This window comes from Gavia stellata, chromosome 5 (assembly GCF_030936135.1).
Source record: "Gavia stellata isolate bGavSte3 chromosome 5, bGavSte3.hap2, whole genome shotgun sequence".
Lineage (NCBI taxonomy): Eukaryota > Metazoa > Chordata > Aves > Gaviiformes > Gaviidae > Gavia > Gavia stellata.
The window spans coordinates 59,752,010-59,765,592 of NC_082598.1; the positions used below are offsets into that span (position 1 = coordinate 59,752,010).

The 13,583-nt window shown below is 46.0% G+C and overlaps 1 protein-coding gene across 2 annotated transcripts in view; it reads right to left on the bottom strand.

The window, feature by feature from the left end:
* Positions 1 to 768: 768 nt before the first annotated feature.
* SLC20A2 (solute carrier family 20 member 2) overlaps positions 769 to 13,583 on the bottom strand; it is a 40,865-nt gene continuing 28,050 nt past the window's right edge. The window contains exons 9-11 of one of the 2 annotated variants that reach the window (XM_059817505.1): positions 7,990 to 8,175; positions 6,584 to 6,668; positions 769 to 1,402 (exon numbers count right to left, since the gene is read on the bottom strand). In XM_059817505.1, coding sequence (XP_059673488.1) covers positions 1,238 to 1,402; positions 6,584 to 6,668; positions 7,990 to 8,175 — 436 coding nt within the window. In that variant the 3' untranslated portion in view covers positions 769 to 1,237. Of the gene's footprint in view, positions 1,403 to 6,583; positions 6,669 to 7,172; positions 7,258 to 7,989; positions 8,176 to 13,583 lie in introns of both variants that reach the window. The other variant, XM_059817503.1, reaches the window with a different exon arrangement.

The window sequence follows — 13,583 nt, forward strand, 5'->3', positions numbered from 1 at the left end:
TTCCCGTCCCCTCCTCCTCGCGGTCGGCAGCACGGCGGGAGGCTGGCGGGCTGCGGCGTGGGATGGGACTCACCGGAATCTGCTCGCATCCTCACCGCGCTCCTCACGCCAGCCCCTGCCCGGGTCGGCACTCCCGCGGGCGCCCATACCTTCAAGCACAAAACCAGGGCTAAGCCCTTTTCCTACCCACTGCTGCCCTTCGCTTCTCTACAGGGTGGGGTGCTGTGCACCCCGCGGTCCCGCTCCTGTACCTGAGAGTGTGTGGTTGTGGTTGGATGGACAGAAAAAGGGGAGAGCGACGGTCCGTTCTCCCGCTGGAATCGATAGCAGGGCAGCCAGGAGCTGAGAGTTGAAGGGGAAAGGTAGAAGGCGAGCAATGAGATACTTCGAATTCAACCCACAAAATGAAGTCGGTCTACTATCAGCTAACGTGGAGAACCGTGGTCTGCCTACTAAGCAACAAGAACTAACTTTTTTGCGTGCTTTTTTTTTTTTTTAAAGTTACATTAAGACATGAACAGTACTATCCCAGCCTCGCTGGCGGGAGCTTGGTGAAGACAACGTTGAATTAGAGGTGGGGAAACACAACACACGCCCAACACGTGTAGACAAGAACATAATAGCGGCAAGCTATCCCCCTGCTTCTTTGGTACTTCCTGAACTTCCTTATCCAAAATATATACGGGAAATGCACCATTTAAAAGTTACCATTCGTAAGTATGTACACAGCCATAACCATCACGCTATGATACACAAAGATCAATAGGATATGAACAAAGTTATTTTATGAAACGCACTTCCGCACATTTTATTTTGTTCCAGTATCTTAATAGCTTTAAAAAAAGTCATGTGTTACGCAGTCCTGTACCTCGCTTCTTCTTATATCAAATGGACAAGAAACATTTCCTAATCCATACTCTTCTTCAAAAGATTAAAAAATTGCCACCAAAATGATACACTATGTACAAATTTTACTAAATATTAAATTCTAGGCAATTATTTTCACCCCACTGATAATATAACTTAGGTATTGTTACCTACTATATGCATATATATTTCTTTAATATATAAGAAATGGCACCACATCACCATGTCACCAATATGACACATTGTTATGTACAGTAGATAAGAAGTTAGATATGGAAGATGGATCCTCTCCGACTGGTGCTTTCACGGGAACGCTTCTCCCCTCGGTAGTAGCTTGGCCATTTCCCCTTTTCCCAGCGGCGGAGGCTCTTCAGACGTAAGGCAGGATCCCGTACATCAGCAGCGCCATCACCCCAGCGCTGAACAAGCCGGCCACCGGCACAGTCACAAACCACGCCAGGAAGATGTTGCGGAAAAGGCGCCAGTCGACGGCTTTCTTGGAGCGGATCCAGCCGACGGCCACCACGGAGCCGACCTTGGGAGCGCGGGGAAGAGAGAGGGAGACAAGATGTGAGGGGTGGGTCCGAGCGCCCGTAACATGCCCACGGCCACACCAATGCCAGTCAGCTGATACCAAGCGATGCTCTGAGATAAAGGAGCCCCTGATGATGACGATGGCTCTGTGCTGGTGGGGTGGCAGGAGGGAGACAATTCCAGGGTGCTTTAAACTTTATTTTTCACTGATCTCCTGTTGTTCATGGGTCTTGGGGTCAGACGAAGGAGAATAAATACGTTTGTGGGTTTTTCTCTGCCCTGCTACCTCCCGGACCAGCTATGAATGCAACCGAGGCAGCCCTCCACCCGCCCAGCGCCTGACTCGGTCTGCAGGGGAGAGGGCAAGCGTCCACCGAGACTGGCCAGACCGTGTCTAAATCATGGAAACACCGGGAAAGTTGGTTTTAAGGCTCTGCCGGAGAGCGTGGCATGGGGCAGGTCGGGATACCTAGCATGGTTCCCGTCCCACCTGCCTGTCCTCTTGCTGGTTTGGGATGTCCTGCCTGTTCACCCAGCAGCTGCTGAACCTCCGCAGCTTATAGCCTGGCGTACGGAGCTGACTCCAAACAGCACCTATATATTTCAACACTGCGGGCTATAAACAGGACAGCAGCGGCAATGTAAGCAGCTGAGCCCACCCTGTAACTTGGCAGGGGACAGACAGACAGCACGAGGTTAGACCCGGTACATCAGCCCCAACACTTCGAGGAAAACCGGATCAGCCGGCCAAGCAAAGCATCCAGAGCTAAAATCCTCTCTGCGGCCAAAGACAGACATCAGCCTGATGCTATGGGGCATGCAAACTGCATCAAGAGGTCTGGCTTCAGGTGGGGGGGTGGATAAACCACCAAAATATCCTTCGAAGGCACTGCTACCAGGGCAGCTGGGTAGGTCAGTGCTTTTGAAGACAAAACACACTGCGCCGCCGGCAAAGCTACAACCTTTTCTTCCTTCAGATGTATTTTCAGTTAATAAGCTCGGGTATAAACCCAGCGTATTATTTTTTTGAGAAAGAACTGGACTGAGGAAAACATTTGCGGTGAAAAATGATGCCAAAACTTCAGAAACGCCGCGTTTTTCTTTCTGCCCTGGAAGTGGCCCTCCGCGCCGTTAACAAAAAAATGTGTAAATCGGTGCAAGTCTATTCAAAGCACACGGTAAAGCAGCAAGAAATGTGGAAGGAATATCCTGTTTTGAAGGAAAGGAAACTTCCAAGACACAGCTGGGCTTGTGCTCCCTGAAATGCCATCCCTGCCTCCTCTTCCCTGCTTGTTTTCTTAACGGGAGTATCAGTCCCTGCCTATAGACTAGAAGATGGGCTGTTCCCCATGTGCGGAGCCAGGAAAATGAGAAATGCTGGGAGGACAGGGAAACAGGGAGAGATAGGACGGGGCTATCGAATCCGCACCTTTTGTTAACACCCGTTTAACTTTGAACTACTGCTTCACATTTCTTTTTGGAGGAAAGCGTTATTTGCGGAAGACCCTGTAACGCCGGGGAAATAATACTCGCAAAAGTGCCTTTGACAGAACAAGGGAAAACTAAACTTGATATTCTAGGACTGCAAAGGCCTCGGTCTAAAGCTTGATCCAATAAGGAAATCTGTTAGATAATATTTAATCTGAATACCCCTTGAGTGGACAATATCTTCTTCTATATTTAGGAGGTGTAAGTGTATGTAGGAGGTGCCCAGCTAAGAGGAACCCCACACTTCTGCCTATATCAAAGCGTTAACCCGAGGAAACAGCGTTTGGTTTTTCAGCAGCTCAGCTGTTAGGCTCTGCTTTACGTTTTGCACGTCCTTAGCATCCGTCTGTCATGCTTGCGACAAGAAGCATTGCTTATTGAGTGAGCCTGCAGCCTACGTACGATAATCTCCGAGTCCTTCCTGAAATTTAAAAGGTATCAGCAATGATGGCATTGGTAGTCTGTTTTAAACATTATTAAAGTTTAGTTTATTAATAGTGATTTTGATGGACTAGAGGTTAGGAGAGTAGCTAAAACTTGGGTGTAGGGACACTACACCGTCTGCAGAATTTCAGATGATATCTACTTTGAGATTGGTTTGAAACCAGTGCAGTTTGCCTTCAGTACGCTCTGCTTAAAGCATCACAGAAATGCTTTCGGCTCGCTTGTTCCCGTGCAATGGCATATCATAACACATGGAACATGATAATTTCATCACAGCAACACAGAGAATACTTCTCAAAACCCCAAAATCAGAATAGCAAAACGGAGCTGACAGTATGACCTCAGCAAAGTCGCTTTTCCACCGAAAAAGTATTTAACCCCTGCGCTCTAATTTTAGCCGTACGGGAACACGTTCAATCTGTTACAGCTGAGAAACGCCCGTTTATTTCTGTATCTCATATCTTAGAATAAATAAGAGGCACTATGTGTAAGATTTAATATGATCATCTGCCTACCTGGGCAGCAGAAAGGCAAGGTATGCATTCACACCACACCGGCTTTTCAGCGCTAAAGCCCGAGGGAGGCTGAACGGGTGCAGGCAGAGCAACGTGCCTACCGTGTTCAGCCTCACAAATTCCTTTGGAGGCTCAAAAGCTTAAGTCTTTCCCTTGGAACAGGCTGCCCAGGAAGGTGGTGGAGTCACCATCCCTGGAGGTGTTCAAGGAACGTGTGGACGTGGCACTGCGGGACATGGTTTAGTGGGCATGGTGGGGTTGGGTTGGTGGTTGGACTTGATGATCTTACAGGTCTTTTCCAACCTTAATGATCCCGTGGCAAGGACGAAGGTGCAATTCAGGCTCTCAGCAGGCACCGAGCGTGGAAAAGCTGTTGGGTGGTAGATTTAGAACAGGCGTATTGGGTGGTGGCTGCCTCATGTAGACCAAAGCCTCCGATTTAGGACCGAATGCAACTCCTGATGTGAGCGGGCTTGATGAATCTTTCTCAGAAGCTAATGCTTTTCCTCCTGCTACCAATCTCCAGTTTGCCACATCTGCTCTCAAAACTGCTGCTCAGAGCTTTCCTTCACACGTGGTCTCAATTTTTCATTGTAGTCTACTGTTTCACCTCAAAAAGGTCTCCCTCCACCTAAGGTGTATCACGCCGCTCCTTCTTTGCCACCGGTTTATCTAGCTGCTGCACGTTCAGTTGACTGACACCCCTTCAGTAGGGCTCCCACTTTAGCAAATGCTATTTTGCTGTGGAGCAAATGTTGGGGAAAAGAATAATTCCCACTCCCTGATGCTGGAGGCTTAGGACTACTCTCACCTTGAACCCGTTTTCTTTTTGATTTCTAGGGCGACATAATTTCTCTGCTGATTTTTAAGAAGAAGGTATTTCTGTCTCAATGGCTGGCAGCACTTTCAGAGAGATGTTTTCCCATGGAGTAAATGATATATAATAGTTCTTCTCTTCCCTCACCTAGTCCTCAAAGAAAACAAGGAATACATCTGCTACAAATGTTTGCTTTATCTTGTGTTGATCACTTAGGATCTTTCAACTCAGGATCTCATTTTGCTGAAATGCAGAGGCAGTTATAATAATGTGACATCCTGGAACAGTCTAATCCTATTGCAAAGTGGATCTTCCCATTAAGAATGATCCACCTAATGAGATACAGCGAACTACAGGGAGCAAACACAGACTAACCACATTAACTGCTTTTATGGAAGTATATTTTGCAAAGAGTTATTTTGCTCTGCAGTTAGAAACGTCCAAGCTTTTAACTGCGTGGAGTCAATGAATACCTCCTAATGCCACCCTCTCATTAGCTTATGGCTTCCAAGATATTTTCTTTCTACATTCAGTCTATTTGTCTGCACCAAAGCGTATTTTCTCTTTTACGACGGTTGGCTAGAAGCGCTTGAGGCACGCAACTGGGATAATCAAAGCTGTATTATTCTCCCTGGCAAATTTTTCATCACGCATTTGATATACCAGTCAGCTTAAAGGGAGGTGGTTTCAGGCTAGCGTTTTTAGAAGTGGATCACGTTGTTATTATTTTTCCCCTCCCTGCTTGATTCAGAGGAACCAGAGTTCGGCCAACGCCAAGAAATCTAAACAGCCTTTCAGAGCAGCTCAGTCTTGGCTGCTTCTCAAAGAGCTCTACAGCAGAAGAAAGAAATGATTTTGCAACAGAGGAAGGCTTTCTGAAGAAATGGTTTTCACTAGAAAAAGGCTGATTGAACCAACTTGAGGCATTTTGCAGGATGTGTGGATTTCATTGACTCTTTCACTGGAAACCAGGTCAATGTCACAGGCAAGGATGCCCGGCTTCTTGCCAGCCCGCCTGCTGTGCCGTGGAGCAGTTAGCCCCAAAAACCTGCCTGCCCCAGCCCCAGCCTGAGCTGGAAGGGCTCCGAGGTCCCCAGGGTGCAGTAGTGAATCCTACGGGATCTGGCTCTTGTAGGGCTTGGTGGTATGTCCAAGCAGAGGGTCTTTGCTGCTCTGGGGTCTCTGATTTCGGAGAGTGAGAGTGAGGGATACAGACAGCTCTGCGTGTCCAAAAGCTTGGGAGTCCATGGGGAAGCAAAGGAAAGAAAGACGGGATATTTGACTCAGGAATTTCCTGGGGAACAAAATTCCAAATTCCCACTGCGTTCTTCCAGCAGTGTAAATGTCCATGTGCTCCCTGATGCCTACGAGCAATATAAATGTCTTCTCACACAGCGTATCATATGACACAATTAAATTCTGCTCGTTACCCAGCCTATATCTATACTTCAAACTGGTCTTTTTTAAAAAAAAAAGCCAACAACCTCATTCATAGGACTAATTACAAGGGCCAGATTCTGTATTATAATGCACAAAAGTGAGGACAAGTTGGTTTAAAAGAAGAGAGACATTAAAATATTAGCTTAGTGACGTAGCAGTGTTTTTCATACAGGTGGCTCTAAAATAGGTGTCACCGGGATGACACAAACTACGAGTCTACATTATTTTAGTACGTCTATATTAGTTCAATGCGATCACGTAAGGGTGAAAGACGTTCCAGACTTTTGTGCAATTACTTATAACGCTGACTTTGCTTAGCCGTACCGGCTTTAAAAGCGGTCCTCGTTATTTTGCGATCGCTGTCTGCACGGCGCATCGCATAGTGAAGGCAATCTGCAACAATCAGTATCTCTCGTATTTTGTTATGGTTTGTCCTAGTGATGTGATTTACTGATGCGATCACTGCAAACTCCAATACCTTGCAATGGGTGGAGCTTATTGGAATACCCACATTTGAGGCTACAAGTACCGTTAGCGCACACATTACTTCAATGCAAAATCCACTGTGAAGAAATAAAAAAAAAAAAGACGACAGATGGAAAACCTGTAGTAAAAGAGTTATATGCAGGAAATCCCACGCCATGCACTTATCAAGAAAGTGAAGTATAAATGATGAATGGTGCGCAGCCTCTGAACAAGGGAGAAATGCTACCCGACCAGGTTCAAATGGCACCGTCGGAGGAAACCAGGTTCTTCCTCGCCAGCGTTTGCTTTAAACTCAAGGTCACGTTTTTGTAAGTGCTGTTTTTCTTTAACCCCAGCTCTGGAGTTCACGCCGTGCCCGACTGCAGCAACTTTACCGTGACAACTCCAATGCATTTTTTGGAAGCCTGATTACTTTCCAATGTCGCTGGCACAACCGAGATGCGCTGAAGCACCTCCGCCTAACCATGCCCCATGAGTGGCTGTTTTCCCCTCGCCGTGCCATTATCTGCCGGCTCGAGCGGCACAATTTTAAGACGAATAGTCCAGACTGCCTTGACCGCAGTCGCTGGGCAAAGGCATACCTTGCAGTGTGTAGTACTGACAGGAAGTCCAACATTGGAAGCTACCACAACTGTGAACGCCGAAGCCAACTCAATAGTGAATCCACTGCAGGAAGCATAAGAAAACACTTCACAATCACTCTTTGCATCAGCTCGAACTGATACCATGCAGTGTGCCAAAGTCTTACCCGTTTCTTCTTTCGACTGTTTTAGCTCCGACTGATTTTTGTCATAGGAATAAGTTAAGAGAACAAGGAAGGGCTGAATAATGGGAACAGCACAGGCTAGTCATCTGTAGTAACCCGGCTCCACGGCTCATTGCGTCAGGGACTTTTACTACTCTACGCTGCGGTGAATCATGCCTAATTAGTAATTCGGTTAAGCACCAGCAGAGGTCGAGTATGCATTAAGGACGAAAATTACTGTAATAAATACATATGGTTTTAATAGTCTGAGGCGCACTGGGAAAGCCACTGTAATCTTGCCGTTTCCAAATGCACCTTCTGCCACGTTAATTAGGTCATCAGCAGAAGACTCTGTTCACGTAGACCTCTACGCCTCAAAACGCACTCGGTATTAGTTTTATTAGTTTACAGGGTTATCTTTTTTTCCTTTCTCTCTTTCTTTTTCTCATTCTTTCTTTCTTTCTTTCCTTTTCCTCGTTTTTTTTTTTTCTTTCATTTTTTAGAAAGACGGTGACGTCGAAGCCAGGTTATCATCAAAACCAAAGCACAGCAAATCCAGCAAACTGCACTACAAACAAAATACCGGAGCGGCAATTTCTCGGATTGGTTCACGCACAAAGTCCACACAACCGTAATGACAAATGTTCACCTACCTTGACGGTGTGATTGGAGTGAGGTCTTTACCCATGGTCTGGATAACTCTTCTACCCCAGACCCAGAGACCCACACAGATTCCAACACCCCCATAAAACAGCAGCCAGACGGGAGTCGACGCCTCTTGCATTACACCACCTTGCTCGTAGATAAGCCAGAGCGCGACGAGGGGACCGATTGCATTGCTGGAGAAACAGAAAAAGAGCGCCCGAGTTATAAAAATGCAGATAATTGCCTTGAAAGAAGTCTCTTATTTTCTGCATGATTTTTCTTTATGGTGCGTGCAGCATTGCTCTGACTTGACCCTACAGGCAACACCCTTTCTCACTTGGAAAGGCTGCAGCTGGGGACACTTATCATGTTGCTTTTTCAGTTGTCACTTCATCACTGATAACTATAGCAAGTGCTGAAAGGAATTTCTCTTTTACATATCGTTTCCTGAAATGTCAGAGTCGGTAATACCTCACTGTGTTACTGTACCTGTACGATGTTCAGTTTTGGGCCCCTCACTCCAAGAAGGACATTGAGGTGCTGGAGCATGTCCAGAGAAGGGCGACGAAGCTGGTGAGGGGTCTGGAGCACAAGTCTGATGAGGAGCGGCTGAGGGAGCTGGGGTTGTTCAGTCTGGAGAAGAGGAGGCTGAGGGGAGACCTCATCGCTCTCTACAACTACCTGAAAGGGGGTTGTGGTGAGGTGGGTGTTGGTCTCTTCTCCCAAGTGACAAGTGATAGGACAAGAGGAAATGGCCTCAAGTTGCACCAGGGGAGGTTTAGGCTGGATATTAGGAAAAATGTCTTTACTGAGAGAGTGGTGAAGCTGCGGAACAGGCTGCCCAGGGAGGTGGTGGAGTCACCCTCCCTGGAGGTGTTCAAGGAACGTGTGGACATGGCACTGCGGGACATGGTTTAGTGGGCATGGTGGGGTTGGGTTGATGGTTGGACTTGATCTTACAGGTCTTTTCCAACCTTAGTGATTCTGTGATTCATTATGTCTGTTTTGGGGCCAAACCCAGTATTTTCAGTACTGTGCTGAAATTCTCTCAAAATTTACCGATTCAAGAGCTCTGCATCTTTAAAATTCAAGTATTAAATTAGCTCTTTTTGTCAAAGAGGGAAATTAATGAACAAAATTACCACCACAGACAAGAAGATACAAATATAATCTAGTCTGACAGCCTGTAACGTTTGGAGATATGATCAGAATGCAGCCGGGAAGGTGACTTAGTCCTCTTCAAATGCATTGTAGAGCTAGTTGGACTGGATCAGAGAGGACTCCTTGGTGACACAGAGCTGGCGTAAGCCCTTTTTGCTGCCCTGCTGCTGCTATCTAGAAAAACACTGAAAGTCAGCAACACTGAAGCCCCTGCTCCTAATGCAGGTCACCCGATATTGGTGGCTGGAGTTTCCAGTGCCTGCAGTGAGACTTCTGACTTTGTTTATTGCAAAAAAGCATCAAGTTACTAGACATGAGAGTTAGAAGAAAAACTTGAAAGCCTGTATCCAATTAGAGGCTTAAATACTAAAAAGCAGGTAAGGACTTTGACAGCCCCCTTTTTTTTTTTTTGTGCAGCTCCCTTGCTAAACTGAGTAGCTGCTGAGTAGCATTTATCCACAACCAAAAAAGCACAAGAAGCGAGGCAGCGCTGCACTTACGTCTAAAGAATCACGAGAAGCGCAGAGCAAACCTGTCCAATGTCATTCAAAAAGTCTGAAAGCCAACAGGAAGTTCCCCTCTTCGTCAGCCGATAAGGAGAGCGGGCTGCGGCGAGTGCCGCAGGCAGGACCGACAGCTATGCTCGCCCTGCAGCCAGGACCGGCTAAATTTAGTTCCTGGTCTCACTCCAAAGCACACAGATGGAGTAAGGGCCAGTTTTAACGTCAAACGTTGTGCAAACCAAGCCACCGTAACCGACAATTAATACTTTACTTGAATCCCATCTTGACCAGACACGAGGTGCTAGGGGCTGAGCGCTAACCGCCGAGAGACGAGGGTCCTCAGCGTTGCAAAGCTCAGCACGTCTAAGCAACCCTCCTTCTTTCTTCTGGTCCTTGAGAAATCGAGCTCTGAACCCTGAGAAGCTGTTCCGGAGCAAAGTTGACTAGGAAGGAATGTTCCCTTGTAGACACACACAACATTCAAGCTGCGAGGCAAACGAAAATACTTAAAAATGCTCTTTGATATGAAAAGGAATGAATAAGTCTTACGGATTTTGAGAAAGATGCTGGAAATAAATTAGTGAGCTAACACGGATAATAAAATCCAGCGGGTTTGAAGACACTGGGTAGTACCATGAAGAACTAAATACACTTTAAGTAAAGAGTGATTTCCACTAGCAAAAATACTTTAAAATTCTGGTCTGATACTGTGCCTGAGTATGCATTTGATTTGCTGAGTTTTTGCGTGAGTGAAAGGATGTTATGTGAAAAGTCCTTAGTGCTTAAATGCAAGAATTATTTTACCTTCAAGGAAGAAGAGACTCTTGATTGAAGCATTTCTAATATTTTTAAGTCGACCTGCAACTTCTTTGCCAGTGTTTTCAGGTGTGGATTAAATTACTTGCACATTTGAATGCCTTATTGTACATAGAAAAAGAAAGGTAATTCACCGTACCTTCAACTGATGGCTGCAGAAGGATGGATAAAGGCAACTAAAACATTGATCAGATGAATAAAGGGAAAACTGCTCATCCCTTCTCATAGTGCTGTATGACATGGGGACAACCTCCCTGTTGAAAATAACAGGTACGTTTGGAGCGAGCCCAGGCACTCATTCCTGACTGCTCTGAAGAGCTCACGGATGGATAACTGTCAGTCCTAATGTAAATGGGAAGACAGAAAAGGCTTCCAAAACTACAGCAGCAAACTATGCTCTTTTGTACCAAAATCCAGTTTTAATTATTCGCAAATGCTACACCTCTGTGAATCAACTAAGCTTAATCCTCGAAGAAAAGGTTATTTTCTTATCTGTGGCAACCGAAGGCAAGGCAAAACTCTGCTGACTTATGCTCAGCCTCGGAGGATCCGAGTGGCTGATGCTGCCCAACGGATCAGAAGAGATGACACTGATGCCCACAGAGGCAGCACTTCTGATACCTTCCCCGTAGGAAAAGAAAGCAGAGGAGCGCTGGATCCATACATGCTTGGAAAGGCAAAAAGGTAATTAACTGCATTTTCATTTGTGGGTATCATCTGCACCACTGGTTTTCTATATCAGAGAGACGTTTCTCCTCTCCCTCACGTTCAACGTGACTTCAACGTTCAGCTCCTGGGGACAACGGCATCTCCCAGCCTGAATACCTGCAAGTGGCTACCAACAGCCAGCAAACCGGCTGTGGTGCGCACCCGGTGCCTCCCATCTAAACACCGTCACGGCTCTTCAGAGGGCTCCTTCGGCTTCTGGATTTGTTCAGTAGGTCCAGTCCCAGGGGCTTGTGGTATCAATGCTTCCTGTGCCAATGGAGAACAGCTCCAGAAGAAGCCGTTAGGCCTGTCCCACCCCAAAACTGCCAAAAGCTCACAATGAATGCGTCTGACTCACAAACGGCAAAGATTAGGATCTCGGTACTGCATACATCAGCTTCGAGACATTACCATGAGCATGTGCAATCAACCATCCCTGGGACTAGGAAGGGTTCATCGGTAGAAGATAACCAGTCCCAACAGGAGAATAAGAGAGAAACAACACATAAAAAAAAAAAAAAAAAAAGGCATTGTTAGATAAGAGACTTTGCTTTGAGACCTTCTGCGGTTAACAGATGTCCCCTACAGCTGAGTGACTAAGCAGATGAACCACGAGGACGCTGGCTAGACTGGGATGTGGCTTTCACAGTATTTCCCACCGGTTCTATCACATTTGACTCAAGATATGACTAGCAGGAAAGCAGACCTCAAATCTTCCATGCGTTTGGCTAAGACTCATTTCACAAGTCTATTTTCAAGAAGTGATTTTTCTCTTACTCTCCCACGCAGCTCTTTTACTTGCCTTAACTAACTCTCCTTTGTGCTGGAGATCCAACTCTTATTCCTGGTAGTTTAGAGGGAGAAGAAAAAAGCCTGAGAAGGTCACCCAGGGGCTCTGAACCCCTACCCTATGTAGGGTACCTATCTACCTATATGTAAAACTGCCATTAGGTTCCTCTGTAACTGAAGTGCTTTCGAGGACGCTACTGTATTATTTGGCTGTTGGGTTTAAAAGCCAAGACAAGCTACTCCTGTTGTGGTATTACTTTAGTTTTGTACACCTAATATGCATTTTTCCACTGAGCACAAGAGGATGGCCATTACGAGTTAATTTTAGGATGAATTTATAAAACGTTATGGCATAAGAAGTCTAACTCCTGAGTCTACCTGTCGTGAAGCGTATTCTCCACGTCCAGTATTTTTCACCATCTCTGCCGGGCTCCGCCAGCCCCGGTTACTCGCAGGGCACAGGACTTTGCAGCAGGGGCAGCGCGTAGGGGCTGTTTGCCTTCCCCGGAGGCGCGATACAGGATTAAATGCCATCTACAGCAATGCTTGTACTTGCAGACGCGTGTCACGGCGGTTGAGCGAAGTGCTGCTGAGTGTTTCTGAAGTGCTGTCCGACCCTCATGATGATTTCGCTAGCTCTCCGGACTAACGTGAATTGGCATGACTTCTCCTTTTCTGCTCGCTTGTGCCAGTTGAGGATCTGTCCCGCACCATTTATAAAGTTGTTGTGAAAGACAGCATTTGACAGTGAATCTGAACTATAAATAGAGTTGGCTGCTCCTCTCCCCTGCGAGACAGATAGTATTACTGACAGAAAAACCCCACATTCAGCTATCATGAGACAGGCTTAGAAGTTACAGTTTCCCATGCACGCACACCAGCAGAGATTTTTAGGTACCTTTGGGTCACAAGTCCAGGCCCTTCTCCGGAGGAACTAGGACTACAACCTTTTTCTGGGTTTTTTTAAGTGAAAACTAAGGGGTTTTTTCAGTAGTGGAAAGATGCCATCAGCTGAATGCTCTATCACCAAATCCCATCAAACTTGTCGTAATATTTTACGAACTAGCAACATTGCTATTACCTCGTGACTTCTTATTTGAGGGGAGTAGCGAGTTGCTCAAAAAGAAAATCTAATTGTATTTGAATGCAACGCTCTGAATAAGCTTTGTGTTATAATCCACAATCCACAGACTACTTGATGACCGTGCTTTGATTCTCTGCTACCTGAAAAAGCAGATTGTGTTTTAGCCACTTTTTCTAGTTGAGTGGAAGAAGCTTGACACATACGTTATCACAGATTGAAACTGAATGATGAGCGAAATAGCCATCTGAGAAATCTGTATCAGGCTTCCAATATTATAAAGGTAATTACAAAACCCCCAGTCATTTGACTATTTCCCAAACCAGGATTTCACAAATGAACTTTCCGCTGGGAAAATAAGGGGGATGATATTTCTGAATATGCTGCAGTTATGCCTGGAAACACCACCCAGTTGAGTAAGGGTGCAAGGAAAACATGCCTGTATGTACCAACAGGAAAAAAAAATGCGTCCTAATCACCAGAAACCTCAGATTATCGGGAGAGTTTTATCCTAGTTCCAATAATCAGACAGTTTTGAAACAGC